General features: G+C 41.9%; 1 protein-coding gene across 2 annotated transcripts in view; it reads left to right on the top strand.

Annotated features, from left to right (window-relative positions):
• Positions 1-16901, top strand: part of ap3b1a (adaptor related protein complex 3 subunit beta 1a) — a 338438-nt gene that overhangs the window by 257451 nt on the left and 64086 nt on the right. For both annotated transcript variants that reach the window (XM_041185794.1, XM_041185792.1), the window contains exon 25: positions 15960-16057. In XM_041185794.1, the coding sequence (XP_041041728.1) occupies positions 15960-16057 (98 nt within the window). The remainder of the gene's footprint in view (positions 1-15959; positions 16058-16901) is intronic.

Here is a 16901-nt window from a genome sequence, read left to right as displayed (position 1 = left end):
TTTGAAGGGGGTGCAGGAGCAGAAAGACTTGGATATATAGGTACATAGATCAATGAAGGTGGCAGGACAGGTGGAGAAAGCAGTTAATAAAGCATATAGTATCCTGGGCTTTATTAATAGGGGCATAGAGTACAAGAGCAAGAAGGTTATGCTGAATTTATATAAGACACTGGTTAGACCTCAGCTGGAATATTGTGTATAATTCTGGGCGCCACCGTATAGGAAGGATGTGAACACATTGAAGCGAGTGCAGAAGAGGTTTACAAAAATGGTTCCAGGGATGAGAAACTTTAGCTGAGGATAGATCGGAGAGCTTGGGACTATTCTCCTTGGAAAGAAGGTGGCTGAGAGGAGATTTGATAGAGATGCTCAAAATCATGAGGGGAGCTGGACAGAATAGATAGGGAGAAGCTGTTCCTGCTCAAAAAAGGATCAAGAAGAGAGGGCACAGTTTAAAGTGATTTGCAAAAAAGCAAACGTCATGTGAGTTACTAGCGGTTACTTTTTCACACAACGAGTGGTTTGGGTCTGGAGTGCACTGCCTGGAAGTTTGGAGGCAGGTTCAATCAGCATTCAAGAGGGCATTAGATGATTATATGAATAGAAACAATGTGCATGGGTACGGGGGAAAGACAGGGCAATAGCACTCGGTCATAATGTTCATTTGGAGAGCCGATGCAGACACAATGGGGCGAATGGCTTCCTTCTGTGCCATTAAAATACTGTGATTCTGTGAACTGATTTGAAATCTCAGGAAAACCTGAAAATGTTTATACAAATAAGTCGATTTCTTAAGTGGAGCCAGAGCATGTATTGGTTTGTAAGGATAAGATTCCTGGCTGGTCAGTGATAGAATAATTAAGTTTAGAACTAATACCAATTCCTGAAAGAGGCTGAAGTTTGACGGGGTAACATTTTACTTCCTTGATTGTTATGTGATTGACTTAAATGTTTTACTGAGTCACCAACTTTTTTTTTGTAATGAAACTTAAAAATTGCTTTAGCCTAGGAAAACACGTCTTGAAACCAACAAACTGAATTTAAACTGGAATTTATAGATGAAAGTACGACATGAGAACTTGTATTAGAATTTTCAAGCTGTATTTAGGTAATCTGATTCTGCTGTTCCATCTCTACCAGTGCAGTTGTAATGTAAATAAGCATTGTCCAGCATGAGCTAGTGAATCCCATGAGGCAGTCTGGTTTAAATGAATCTAATGTTATGCTACTTGTCCACAGTCAAGAGATAGCCAACTCCTCAAACCTTTTAGCTCATTGGATATATGAAAGGATTCCAGATTTAGATTTTTCTCTCCACGAACTCCTAGAAATCAATTCCTTTTCTTTTCTGGAGGTATGGAAGCATTTGTATGTGAAGGTGCATGAGCAGAGAATTTGCCAAGCATCCTACAGGAGAGAGACATGTTTAAGACCAGTAGTTTCTTTATTTAAAAAATTGTCCTGTGTATCGATGACTCAACTCCATTATTAAGAGTTGCTCTGGGTTAGAGTTGTCCAACCTTTTTGTGTGAGGGCCACGTTTCAATTTTTTTCTCACTCAAGGGGCCGATGACCAATTTCAGAAAGATAAGGTTTGGCACAATAGCCCTGAACTTTTGTGGAGTGACAATCGGAGTCTGCCATTCCACTCCTAGTGTCCTACCTTAAAATCCATCCGCTCCTTTCTTGCCCAGCCTTCTGACTCAAGCCATGCGAGATCTGTGTAGTGCAGTGGGTTTCTAAGGCCTTGTGTCGAGGTTAGCAGAATCAGAGGTAAAGAAGTCATGGCCCCCCTTTTACAGCACTAGCTGCCATAAAGCAGGTAAGTTTAAAGCCCAATCACTTTTAGAAGCAGGAGACAAGTTTGTAAGCTAAGTGGATAGGATTGGGGATCGGAGTGCATGGTGGGGGGGAAGATTCGGGGTGGGTGTCAGGGATGTCCACTGAGGGCTTGGGGGGCATAGTCGGGAGGGGTAGGGGGGGTCCCCTGGGGGGAGGGTAGGGGAGTCATGAGAGGTTGTCGGGGGCCTGGAGTGGGGGAGTCCTGTGGAGGGGTTCAGGGTTGTGGGGAGTTGCATGGGGATCATGGTTGGGTTCAGTACTATAATTACCCAGGAATTAGTAGCGGTTTTAATACTTCTAACTTTTCCTGGGTCACTATTCTGGTGAGACATTCGGATTCACCTGAAGTTTGTGATTTATATTGTATTTTCGGGTGATTCCAGTTACAGGGTAATTGCCCAGTGGAAGTTTGAACTTCCTGGGCAGCTGCCGTGCACTCCTTACCTGGGTACTTATTGGGGGGGGTGTTCCCTAACGCACCCTTGGGGTACCCTCCCGTTACAATGCACCGGAACTTCGAAGTTACAGTCCAAAATTAAACTTGAATTTCAAAGAAAAAGATCAATAAATCATATGAATTTACAGCATGGAAGGAGGCCAATCAGTCTATCATGTCCACAAAGGCCAACAAGGAGACATCCAGCCTATTCCAATTTTCCAGCTGTTGATCCGTAGCCTTGTAGGTTATGGCACTTCAGATGCATATCCAAGTACTTTTTAAATGTTATGGGAGTTTCTTCCCTCTAATACCGTCTCGGGCAGTTGCTTCCAGGTTCCTACCACCACCTCAGTGAAAAAAAGTTCCTCTCTGATTGCCTCTAAGCTTTCTACCCTTTACCCTATATCTATGCCCCCTGGTTATGGACCTCTCAACCAATTAGAATGAGTCCTTCCTATTCAATCTATCTGGACCCCTCATAATTGTATACACTTCACTCCTCAGCCTCCTCTGTTCCAAAGCAAAGAACTCTAGCCTATCCGATCTTACCTCACAACCACATTCTCCAGTCCAGGCAACATCCTTGAAAATCCCCTCTATATCTTCACTAGTTGAATCATACCTTTCTTATAGTACAGTGACCAGAACTGCACACAGTACACCAGCCTAACAGCTCCAGCATAATCCCTGTGCTTCTCTAGTTTGGCTAATTAAGACGAGTATCCAGTATGCCATCTTGATATCTTAGTTTTACCTGTCCAGCCACCCTAGGGATCTGGATGTTCAGTCCAAGTTCACTGTTCCTGTACACTTCTCAGTATCCTACCATTTATTGTGTATCCCCTTGCCTTGTTAGCCTTCCCCAAATGCATTACCTCACTCTTTTCCTGAGTGAACTCCATTTGCCACTGACCCACCTGACTAATCCATTTGATATTGTCCTGCAGTCTACAGCTTCTTCAGCCACATGTACAATTTTTGTATCATCTGTAAGCTTCTTAATCATACCCCTACATTCAAGTCCAAAGCATTGATATTTACCACAAAAAGTAAAGGACCTCGTATTGAACCTGATTGGAAATAGCCTTCCAATCACAAAAACACTCATCGAGCATTACCCCTTGCTTCCTGCATCTGAACCAATTTTGTGGGACCTTATCACCTATGATCCATATTAACTATATCAAATGCACTACCCTCATTGTTGCTTTCTCAAAAAATTTGATCATGACAATCAGGCATGACTCTCGCTTAGCTTACCCTTGCTACCTGTCTTTGATTTAATCCATGCCTTTATTATGGAAGGTTATCCTGTCCCTGAAAATTTTTTCCAGTAATTTGCCCACCACCAAGGTTAGGCTGGCTGACCTGTAATTACTCAGTCTATCCCTTTCTCTCTTTTTAAACAGTCCTTTTGGACCACTTAATTTACTCAGGGCAGTTTCAAAAATGGAAAAATAAAGAGATCCTTCAGCCACAAGTTAGTTATTCCATTGGGCCTTTGAAGAGGTTTTGACAGACTGGAAGCACTTGGCAAACCATACCTTCTACTTTGTACCTTCTAAAACCACGGACGACCTTAATTTCACTATTATGGTTCACGTTAGCTGCAACACAGTTGGTAGCTCACTTACTTCTAAAGTCACAAGTTTTCAAGTTCAAATCCCGCTCCATGATTTGAGCACACGAATTAAGATTCACTGTCCAGAGCAGTACTGAGGGAGTGCTACATTTCCTGAGGTGCCATATTTCAGATGAGATGTTAAACCGAGGCCCAATCTGCTCCTCTGGTGGACATAAAAGATCCCATGGCACTATTTCAAAGAAGAGCAGGGAAATTATGCCTGGGTTCCTTGCTGATATTTGCCCCTTGATCAAAATCACAAAAAACAGAGTATTTGATGATTATCATATTGATCTCTGAGGAAGCTTTCCATGAGCAAATTGGCTGCCGTGTTTCCTACCTTACAACATGACTACACTTCAAAAGTACTTCACTGGCTGTAGAATACTTTGTGACATCTTATGTGCTATATAAATGCAAGCCTTTCTTACCTGTTTTGAAATCCTGCATCTTGAAGTTCAATATGGTGACTCTTCTACCGATAATATTAGTATACTACTGGTAAAGCTATGAGTTTGAGTTCATTCAACCTGAATTATGAAAACTTCCATACTAGGGAACCCACTAATAGAATCACCATCAGTGCAAAGTGCATTCTCTCAGTCAGGGTGACCAACTGTCCAGGATATTTTGGAACAATCTCATAATTTGGCCTTTTGTCCTGGGTCAGATCTTCCCAGGATGCGTTTTGTCCTGGGCTACTTTCACAAATTTCTGCTGCAGACGTTGTTTGTGCATATGTGGTGGGCGTGACAGTGGTCAGGGCTGCCCGCTGTTGTTGACTGGTATGGTTATGTCTGGCAGCATCAGAACCAAAGTGAGTTGTGCAGCAGTGGGTCCCTCCCCTCCTCCCCCCCTGCTCTGAATGAGTCACCAGAACCCTCACCTCACTGCTCTCAAGGACTCACCATTAACCCATTGCCAAGGTCTCATCAGCAACACCACAAGGCAAACTGACCCTTATTTTTTTCACCCAGATCACCCCGCTTACTACCTTGTTGAGTCATTAGGAAGAACTTAACCAGCCCAATTTTGGACAACTGGTTAGGTTTAGGGGCCTAATAACTACATAGCGCAATGACCATAGATTCAAGTGATTCTCAGCTTAGAGAAGGTCCAATTTTGTTCACCACAGCACCTGCTATTCACAGGAGCTCATCCAAGAGGATATTGTTGACTTAACTGTAAAAAGAAACTTAGAAAACTTCCCAAAGATGTTTGAAATTCAAGAGGTGAATGGGAGGGAGGAATTAAAACCATCACCATCACTAGGGAAAAGGTGCTGGCAAGTCCCCAGATCCCAAATGGCCTGCATCGCAAGGTCTTAAAAGAAGTGGTTGCGGAGATAGTAGATGCATTGGTTATAATCTTCCAAAATTTCTTAGATTCTAGAAGGGACAAAGCAGATCGTAAAATAGCTAATGTGACACCTTTATTCAGAAAAAGTGGAAGACAGAAAGCAGGAAATTACAGGCCAGTTAGCCTAACATCTGTCGAAAGGAAATTGCCGGAACCCATTATTAAGGAGGTTATAGCAGATTATTTAGAAAATCATAATTTTGATCAGGCAGAGTCAACATAGGTTTGTGAAAGAAAATCATGTTTAACTAATTTTTTAGTGTTTTTTGAAGAAGTAACAAGAAAGGTAGATAAAGGGGAACCATTAGATAAAGGGGGACCTGTAGATGTGGTGTCCTTGGATTTCCAGAAGGCATTTGACAAGGTGCCACATCAAAGGTTACTACACAAGATAAGATTACATGGTGTAGGGGATAACATATTAGCATGGATAAAGGTTTGGTTAGCGAACAGAAAGCAGAGAGTAGGAATAAATGGGTCCCTTACGGTTGTCAAGCTGCCAGTGCCATGGATCAGTGTTGCGGCCTCAGCTATTTACAATTTATGACTTAGCTGAAGGGACTGAATGTATGGTAGCCAAATTTGCCAATGACACCAAGATAGGTAGGAAAGTAAATTGTCAAGAGGAGGTAGACAGTCTGCAATGGGATATAGATAGGTTAAACGAGTGGACAAAATTTCGACAGATGGAGTATAACGTGGGAAAATATGAGGTTGTCTGCTTTGGCAGGAAGAATAGAAAAGCAGTATACTATTTAAATGGTGAGAGATTGTAGAAATTGGTAGTAAAGAGAGAGCTAGGTGTCCTGGTACATGATTCACAAAAAGTTAGTATTCAGTTACAGCGAGTGATTAGGAAGGCAATTGGAATGTTGGGGAATGGAATGTAAAGGTAGGGAAGTTTTACTGCAACTGTAAAGAGCCTTGCTGAGACCATATCTGGAATACTGTGTATAGTTTTGGTCTCCTTATTTGAAAAAAAAACATATAATTGTGTTAGGTTCAATTGACTCATTTGAGCAAGCTTAGGCTGACAAGTGGCAAGTAACATTCTTGCCACACAAGTGCCAGGCAATGACCATCTCCAACAAGAGAGAATCTAACCATCGCCCCTTGATATTCAATGGCATTGCGATCGCTGAATCCCCAGTATCAACATCCTTAGGGGTTACCATGGACCACAAATTGAACTGGACTAGCCATATGAATATTCTACAAGAGCAGATCAGAGACTAGGAATCCTGCCATGAGTAACTCACCTTCTAAATTCCCAAAGCCTGTCCACCATCTACAAGGCACAAGTCAGGAGTGTGATAGAATACCCCCCACTTGCCTGGATGAGTGCAGCTCCAAAAACACTCATGAAGCTTGACACCATCCTGGACAAAGCAACCTGCTTGATTGGTACCCCATCCACAAGCATCCACTCCCTCCACCACCGACACACAGTGGCAGCAGTGTGTACCATCTACAAAGATGAACTGCACAAGATGCCACTCACCAAGGCTCCTGAGACAGCACCTTCCAAACCCACAACCACTACCATCTAGAAGGGCAGTAGATAAATGAGAACATCAGCTGGAAGTTTCCCTCCAAGCCACTCACCATCCTGATATGGAAATATATGGCTGTTCCTTCACTCATGTTGGGTTAAAATCCTGGAACTCCCTTCCTAACAGCACTGTGGGTACCTACACATGGACTGCAGAAGTTCAAGAAGATGGCTCACCACCACCTTCTCGGGCAGTTAGGGACAGGCAACAAACGTTGGCCCAGGCAGCAACATCCACATCCCGTAAATGAATTTTTAAAAATTTCCCGGGATGAGGGGCTTATCTTGTGAAGAAAGGTTGGACAGATTGGCCCTGTATCCATTGGAGTTTAAAATATGAGAGGTGATCTTATTGAAACATACGAGATCCTGAGTGGAATTGATAGGATAGATACCAGGAGGCGATAAAGTCCCAATACCTGCTTGAAATAACAGTAAAGACTAAGACTGGCTTCTTCCAACAGAGTTCTATTTTTGCTGTGTAGAACTCTACAGAGAACCTTCTCACCTGTTTTTTCTTTTATACATTCAAATGGGTGCTTAGCTGGTTAACTGATAATTACCAATTGAACTCCCTGTGAGTTAATTGTTTCCTTCCCCAACACTTGTTGTTCCCACTTGTTGGAGAGAATAGAACTGGAGATATAGTTCAAAAATAAGGGGTCTCCCATTTAAGATGAGGGGAAATGTTTTCTCTGAGAGTCAATATTATGTGGAATTCTCTTTCCCAGAAAGCAGTGGTGGCTGAGTCATTAAATTTATTCAAGGCAGACAGTGGCATACCAGGCTATGGGTCTAGTGCTGGAAAATGGGATTAGAATAGTTAGGTACTTGTTTGACTGGTGCAGACTCGATGGGCTAAAGGGCCTTTTTCTGTGCCGTAGACCTCTATGACAGACTTAGATTTTTGATAGACAAGGGAGTCAAGTGTTATGGGGGGCAGACAGCAAAGTGGAGTTGAGACCACCACCGGATCAGCCATGATCTTATTGAATGGTGGATCAGGGTCAACGAGCTGAATGGCCTTCTCCTGTCCCTAAGAGCTATGTTTATTACCATCCGAGCAGAATATTAAAGCATCAGGCTACGTCACAGATATAGTAACAATTTGCATTTACTTGGCAGACTTAAGTTAGTAAAAAACACCACAAGGTGCTTGAGAGCAATCTAAATAAAACTATTGACACCAAACTATAGAAGGAGAAATCAGGAAAACTAATCAAAAACTTTATCAGAGGTGGGTTTTTTGGTGCTTCTTGAGAGGAGAGAGAGAGAGGGTTTGTGGAGGGAATTCCAGAGCTTAGGGCCAAGACAGTTGAAAACACTGCCATGATGCTGGAACAATTTAAAATCGTACGCACAGTAGCCCAGAATTGGAAAAGAGCCAAGACCTCAGAGACTTCGAGGACTGGACGAAGTTACAGAGAAAAGGAGGAATGAGGCCATGGAGGGATTTGAAAATGAGGATAATGATTTTAAAATTGAGGTGTCATCAGATGAGGAGCCAGTCAAGATCAGCAAGCACAGGGCTAATGGATGAATAATGTTAGGAATGAGCTAGGATATGAGTTTTGGATGAGCACATGTTTAGGTAAGGTGCAAGTTGGGAATCAAGTTTAGAAGTAACAAAGGCATAGATGAGGGTTTCAGCACCAAATAGGCTGAGGGAAGGTCAGAGTTGAGCAACATTACGGAGGGAGAAATAGGCAGTCTTGGTGATGGTGCAGATGTGTGGTCAGAAACTGAACTCTGGGTCAACAAATTTGCTAACAGTCACGCTAAGCTTAAGCCAGTTACTGGTGAATGGGAACAATGAAGAGGAAACAGTTTGTGGCAGAGACCAAGAAATGTGATAATCAGTTGAGGGGTTGACTCCATTGCACACTCACGCAATATTTCACTTGGCGGACGTGCGGGGGATTTGGCAGCACCAACAATTAAGAAAGCAGTTAAACCCATTAATAAATTAATTAAACTGAATATTTCCCTGCAAGTTTAACCTTACGGTTGGCAGGCAGGCGAAAAGGCCGAGCGGCCTTTGGATTTTTGAGGAAACCTCATCCACAGGCGGGATGAGGTTTCCGATGTTAATTAAAAATAAAATTTAAAATTTAAATCTAATTTTTAATTGTCCCTGCTCATGTCACTGAGCGCTCCCCTGCGCCTGCACTGACTTTTGAGTTCACCCTCCTCCCCCCTCCCACCCAGGCAGGGCTGAGTGTTTCAGGAAATCGTGATCAGGGCCCGATCACGGGCGGCGATTTGTTTCGCAGCCGCTCCTGGGCCCGCTCACCATGCCCACCCGACGAGGTAAAAGCACAAAAGCATTGGAAGCAACGTGGACTGAGAAGGATAATGTAAAACTTCAAAAGGACATAGACAAGTTGGTGGAATGGGCAGACAGGTGACAGATGAAGTTCAATGTGGAGAAATGTGAAGTAATTCACTTTGGTAGGAAGAACATGGAGAGGCAATATAAGATAAAGGGTACAATTCTAAAGGACATGCAGGATCTGAGGAACCTGGATGTACATGTGCATAAGTCATTGAAGATGGCCGGTCAAGTTGAGAGAGCAATTAATAAGACATACAATATCCTCGGCTGTATCAATAGGGGCATAGAGTACAAGAGCAAGGAGGTTATGTTCAACTTGAATAAGATACTAGTTCAGCCTCACTTGTAATATTGTGCCCAGCTCCTAGGCACTATACTTTAGGAAAGATGTGAAGGCATTGGAGAGAGTGCAGAAAAGATTCACGAGGATTGTTCCAGGGATGAGGAACTTCAGTTATAAAGATAGATTGGTAAAGTTAGGACTGATAGCCTTGGAGAAAAAAAGGTTGAGGGGAGATTTGATAGTGGTATTTAAAATCATGAGGGGTCTGAACAGAGTAGATAGGGAGAAACTGTTCCCACTCATCAAAGAATCGAGAACGTAGGCATAGTTTAAGTATTTAGCAAGAGAAGCAAAAGCAGCATGAGATAACACTTTCATGCAGCAAGCGGTTAGGGTCTGGAATGCACTGCCTGAGAGTGTGGTGGAGGCAGGTTCAATTGAAGTATCCACAGGGAATTAGACAGTTATCTGAAAAGGAAAAATGTGCAGTGTTATGGGAAGAAGGCAGGGGAATGGCAGTAAGGGAGTTGCTCATTCAGAGAGCTGATGCAGACACAATGGCCAAATGACCACCTCCTGCAGTGTAACAATTCTTTGATTCTGTAAAGACGTAACAGAGCAAGAGTGGCAAGGGAAGCCATTACAGCTGATCCTCTGGCGATGATTAAATAGGTAAGAATGGAACCAAGCTAGGGCAGTTCCATCTACCTGGGAGAGGCATTGGAGGGGGATGGTGTGGTGAACTGTGTTGAAAGCTGTAGATATGTTGAGAAGGAATAGTCTATGACAGTCACAAAGAATGTCATCTAACTTCAAAAAGGACTCAAGGACTCTTTCAGTATTGTGGCCACGTCAGGAAGCCGATTGGAGAAATTCAAACCTGGAATTGGAAAAACTGGACATGGATTTGGGAAGCAATTAATTTATACATTTGGTAATAATTTGGGTATAACCACTAGACTATTAGCATATAATAAGTTGAGTGGCATTGAAATTCTTAAATGATATATTAGACATAAAAAAACTAAAACCAGAAAATGCTGTAAATACTTAGCACATCAAGCAGGAGAGAGAACCAAAATTAACATTGCACATCTATGTTCTTTCAACAAAACACCTGCCATTCACTAGAACTCATCCAGCAGGATGATGTCTGACTTCCACAAACATGATTATTGCTATTAGGTCACCAAACTTAAACAGTCATTTTGTTTCTCTCTCTACATATACTGCCTTACCTGCTGTGCATTTCAAGCATTTTCTGTTTTTATTTCAGGTTTCCAGCACCTGCGGTATTTTGCATTTTGTAAATATAAAATCTTAAACCTCTTTGCACATTGACTCCTAATTTATTCCCTGTTATTGTAAGAAATTGTTGCAAGTGAGAGTGTTTAATGTTGAAGCAGTTAGAGTGCTGATTTCCTCACCATTCCCTCACCAATGCTAGAATTTGCAGCCAGTCCCCCTCTCAAGTTAAGAAGCTCTGTTAGAAGGAAAACAAAAACAGAATTACCTGGAAAAACTCAGCAAGTCCGGCAGCATCAGCGGAGAAGAAAAGAGTTGATGTTTCGAGTCCTCATGACCCTTCAACAGAACTGACTGAATATTAGAAGAGGGGTGAAATATAAGCTGGTTTAAGGTGGGGGGTGGGGTGGGGTGGGGGGGTGGTGTGGTTGTAGGGACAAGCAAGCAGTGATAGGAGCAGATAATCAAAAGATGTCACAGACAAAAGAACAAAGAAGTGTTGAAGGTGGTGATATTATCTAAACGAATGTGCTAATTAAGAATGGATGGCAGGGCACTCAAGGTACAGCTCTAGTGGGGGTGGGCTAGAAAGACTAGCAGGGCATACAAGTTTTAAAAATAATGGAAATAGGTGAGAAAAGAAAAATCTATATAAATTATTGGAAAAAACAAAAAGAAGGGGGAAGAAACAGAAAGGGGGTGGGGATGGAGGAGGGAGTTCAAGATCTAAAGTTGTTGAATTCAATATTCAGTCCGAAAGACTGTAAAGCGCCTAGTCGGAAGGTGAGGTGCTGTTCCTCCAGTTTGCGTTGGGCTTCACTGGAACAATGCAGCAAGCCAAGGACAGACATGTGGGCAAGAGAGCAGGGTGGAGTGTTAAAATGGCAAGCGACAGTGAGGTTTGGGTCTTTCTTGCGGACAGACCGCAGGTGTTCTGCAAAGCGGTCACCCAGTTTATGTTTGGTCTCTCCAATGTAGAGGAGACCACATTGGGAGCAACGAATACAGTAGACTAAGTTAGGGGAAATGCAAGTGAAATGCTGCTTCACTTGAAAGGAGTGTTTGGGCCCTTGGACGGTGAAGAGAGAGGAAGTGAAGGGGCAGGTATTACATCTTTTGCGTGGGCATGGGGAGGTGCCATAGGTAGGGGTTGAGGAGTAGGGGGCGATGGAGGAGTGGACCAGGGTGTTCCAGAGGGAACGATCCCTACGGAATGCCGCCAGGGGGGCTGAAGGGATGATGTGTTTGGTGGTGGCATCATGCTGGAGTTAGCGGAAATGGCGGAGGATGATCCTTTAAATGCGGAGGCTGGTGGGGTGATAAGTGAGGACAAGGGGGACCCTATCATGTTTCTAGGAGGGAGGAGAAGGCGTGAGGGCGGATGCGCAGGAGATGGGCCGGACACGGTTGAGGGCCCTGTCAATGACCGTGGGTGGAAAACCTTTGTTAAAGAAGAAGGAGGACATGTCAGAGGAACTGTTTTTGAAGGTAGCATCATCAGAACAGATGCGATGGAGGCGAAGGAACTGAGAGAATGGGATGGAGTCCTTACAGGAAGCGGGGTGTGAGAAGCTGTAGTCGAGGTAGCTATGGGAGTCGGTAGCTTTGTAACAAATAGTCAGAGGGTTTGGCTTTGAACTGTTAGCATGACTGAGTCTACATAAAGGTATGAAAGTGTGGGCCACCTTCACTAAATGGGCAGGGTTCAATCATTACCCCTTTGTTTCAATGACGAGCTGCTGGATAAAGCCGTTGATCTGCCAGTCTAGAACGAAGTAGCAGGTAACCTTAACAGAAGCAGTGTTTAGTCATGTAAGTGGGCCATCCACTTGAAGTTTGGGTTTCATTTTGAACAAGCAGGTTTAGCAGAAGCGAAAACACCAAGTATTTTCCATGGAAAGAGGATTCTGGAATTCTGCTCCAAGTTTCAGCCTGTCAAAGATATCCTGTTGATTTCTAGGCCCCAGTTTCTTCGTAACCACATTGATTGACTTTTCAAGATATATTAAGCAGAGGAATTAATATTCTTATGATTCTGTTTAACCAAGGAAGTTCTAACTCGCAATTGGTTTTGGCCAGCTCATTAGAATCTTGTGAAAAGAGGCATTTCTAACTCAGATTTGTCACCGCCTTCTGATTGATGGTGTGTCACTTGAGTGGCTTAAAGGTACAGGATTCTGGCAGTTGATTATGATGGTCCTGATGTGTAAAGTGTAATATAAGTTATGTTGCAGTGCTTTCATCCAAACTGTTGTTTGGAACCAATTCTCTCAAGTGCAGATTACTTGGATATATGATGAAATATTTTCAATATTGCTGCAAATTAACTGGAGCTGTTGTCGCACAGTACATCAGATGGAGGATGGTTGCAATGTCATTGGGTAAGTTTTCAATCAGTCATGTGATGTGAAAAGAGTATACAATAACAATATAAAACACCTTTAACATACTGCAATGTCCCAAGGCACTTCATAGGAGCCTTATAAAACAAAGTATGACACAGAACCACTTAATGTGACATTAGGTCAAATGACCAAAAGCTTGGTCAAAGATGTAGGTTTTAAGGAATATGTTAAAGGAGGGAAGTGAGGGAGAGAGGTGCAGAGAAGGAATTCCAGAGCACTGGGCCTAGGCAACTGAAGCCATGGCCATCAATGATAGAGCAATTAAAATTGAGGATGTACATAAAACCAGAATTAGACAAAAGCAGATATTTTGGAGAGTTGTTGGGCTGGTGGAGATTAGAGACTGGGAGGGATGAGGCTATGGAGGGATTTGAAAACAGGCATGAGAATTTTAAAATTAAGTTGTTGCTTGACCAAACATTGTCTAAGCTTATAGATATCCATAGATTTGGAGTTTGATGAAATAGTTGTGTACGGTAAGCGCTTAGATTGGAGTTGTCATCCTTGGAGGTATACCGCTTTCAAGATGTGAATGAGTCTATGTATCAGCAAGAAAGAAATACATTATGCCTCTGGTGCAGTAATAAAAATCATTGCACTGCACTTTCAAAATTATGGCTATCACATAAAATCAAGTGTTCGTCTCCTCATTTAGTGGGAGTGCAATAACACTGCTGCATGCTTCAGAGAACTAATTAGAACAAATATTTTGTAGTATATATACTAACCCCTGAAGCGGTAAATTTACTCTGCATTATGAGGCATGCATACATTTTTCAACTACTGTAACAACCCTGTTTTGATGAGCTATGTTAACAGCCTGAACTCCCAAAATTTAAATGTACACAATATGATGCAAAATTGTATTTCAATCCTCCCATATTGGGAACATTAATTTTTCAATTGTGCAACTCCAGCCATTGAGATTCTAATCCTGTTAAGTTCATTATTTAAAAAATAAAATTGCAATCGATAACCCCTTACAACAGTATCTCTCAATTCCAGTAAACTGAATATGGCACAAAGCTTTTTAAATTTAGTGATTTCACTGACTCATTTGCATCTGATTTGTACTGAAGTAATCTCACTAACTATATATAGGATAGGATTACCATCCATGTTCCTGAATATTATAATACAAATTTTGTTGTTTTCCTGTGTGGTGAGTATGGATTGGGGATTGAGTCTTGTTATATCTTTGATATGGTCAACTGGCATCACCTACTGAGAGTTTCATGCAAATCAGTGTTTTATGACAAGTATGGTCTATGGTATTCAGAATGAATAAAAATTTATGAGTTTCTGAAGTGTTGCCTAGTAATTGTTTATTACTTTTCTGTAAGATAAAATCCAGATCAATGATATAGAATGCTGGTCTATGATTAAGGTGCTCATAAATGGCTTTGCCACAGACATCAAGAAGAGGTCTTTATTATAATGGTTTAAACTCTGTGAGCTGAATGATCAAGCGGAGCTGTGACTCAAATGTGGTTCAGTTTGCAATGTGAGAAGACTGCCATCTCAAAAATAAGTTGTTAAAGTGTCAACATGTGCATTTGTTGATGATTATGACATAAATACCATAGCACAATCTGTGCTGAATACTATTCTATATATAAATGTGTACAGAACGTAATGACTTTTATGCGAAAAACTGAGCTATCTGACAGCACTCTTGTTTTTATATTGATTTAAAACTTGGAGGGCACTTGTATGGGTAGGACTGCTGAAATAAAAGTTAATTTTATTTTAAAGTAGTTGCTCATCTCTGAATACCGTTGCTCATCATGTTTGCCTTCTGGTCCCTCTGAAGAGGTATTGAATGTTTCAGCAAATTCGATTGATCTTTTAGCAGTGTAATCACAATTACTCACCTCCTTAATTGGCCTGCCAGAAATCAGAAAATGGAAACTGATCGGCTGTGTGTTCCGATCAATAGCTTTAGAGCAATACTAGCAGGGGCAGGGGAGATGGAGGGTATAGCGAGATCAATTGGCCTGAGATGTCAATCATTGTGTGTGGCTTTGCATGACAAATAATTTGTCTGACTGCTGTGGATCTCTCTCTAGCTTTCTATGGTACAGGTGAGTGCTAGGGAGAAATTATGCCCTTTCAAGAATATTTACAATTCATTGGGGGTATAATGTTGGTATAAAAATGATAATTGAATATGAAGCAACTTCTGTTTTTTGTTGCAATTAGAATTGCACATAAAACATTGATCTACAATAGCTGTCCATATTCAGCGGTTGAAGATTACTGACAGGATTAACATTGGTGAGACTCACCAATGGATCACTGAGTTTTTCTGATGCGTAACTGAACCATAAATCTAAGGAATATGTCTGCTTCAATTCCTGGTATGCTGAGTCAGCTGATTATGGAAGGAAAAATCTGCCCAGTGCCCACTGCTGATCTTTATATATTGACCCCTACTATTTGCGTTGATTGAGGATAAGATTGGACTCGACTATGCCCTTCTCATCCTCCCCTTTTCTCCACTTGCTGACACTCAATAGAATCATGCAGAAATAATACTTTCTTAGGCAAGGTGTTTGAGGATGACCAGTGCCCATGTTAATGTTTCTGAGCTATAAACCCATTTCACATGGTGAGAGCATAGAGTTGCTAAGAGAAAAATAAAGACAAAAATATATATACCATTGAAAGCCTGATTGAAATGCAGACGAGTTTTGGGTGTTTCAAGATGAACTGCAAGTCCACAACAAATGTAACAACTTAACCAAGTGTGTTTTGCCAGTCAGTATGCAAATCACTGAGTAGTTCCCAAAAATGAGTTGTCCCAATTTATGTCATTAACACATACACATGTTAACTTTGATTCATGAGCCTTCAATTTTTAAATATTTTGCAGCACATTCAATGATCATTTCAGTGTCAGTGTCCAACCTCCAGTTGGAGAGCTGCTTCTGCCAGTCACCACATCAGAAAAGGATTTCAAGAAAGAGCAAGGTAAGAAGTGAGCAGATTCATTGTATGATCTCCATTCAAGCTAGATTTCACCACTTCTTTAAACATGCAATAAACGTAATGTTTCTTTTTTTCTTAGAAAGAAGTGCATCCTCTTCTCTTAGAGAATGATATTTGCACTTCTGCTCTGAGTAGTTCAGTAAAGGGACCAAGTATTAATTCGAGCTCCCTGCCCAATTCAAGTGACCTGTTCCTTACATTGGAATTGTTCCTCTGTAAATTCAAGTGCCACAGAGATTTTGCTACAATATTTGACAAAAAGCTCAGGGTAATGTCCTAGGACCAACCATCTTCAGCTGTTTTACCAATGATCTTCCCTACATCATAAGGTCAGAAGTGGGGATGTTTGCTGATGATTACACAATGTTCAGTAGTATTCAGGTACTGAAGCAGTCCATTTCCATATGCAGCTAGACCTGGACAATATTCAGGCTTGAGCTGATATGTGGCATGTAACACTTATGCCACACAAGTGCCTGGCAATGACCATCTCCGTCAAGAGAGAACTTGATCGTCTCCCATGACCTTTAATGGCATTACTATCGCTGAATCCCCCACTATATAACTAAACTAGACAAGCCATATAAATACTGTGGCTACAAAAGCAGGTCAGAGGCTGAGAATCCTGCAAAGAGTAACTCTCCTCCTGACTCGTCAAAATTTATCCACCATCTACAAAGCACAAGTCAGGAGTGTGATGAAATACTCCCCACTTGCCTGGATGAGTGCAGCTCCAACAATACTCATGAAGCTTAACACCATCCAGGACAAAGCAGCCGGCTTGATTGGCACTCCACACACCACCTTAAATATCAGTCCTTCCACC

The sequence above is a fragment of the Carcharodon carcharias genome, chromosome 4, assembly GCF_017639515.1.
Source record: "Carcharodon carcharias isolate sCarCar2 chromosome 4, sCarCar2.pri, whole genome shotgun sequence".
NCBI classification, from domain to species: domain Eukaryota; kingdom Metazoa; phylum Chordata; class Chondrichthyes; order Lamniformes; family Lamnidae; genus Carcharodon; species Carcharodon carcharias.
Note: the sequence above shows the minus strand (reverse complement) of the source record. Positions and strands in the feature narration are given on the sequence as shown.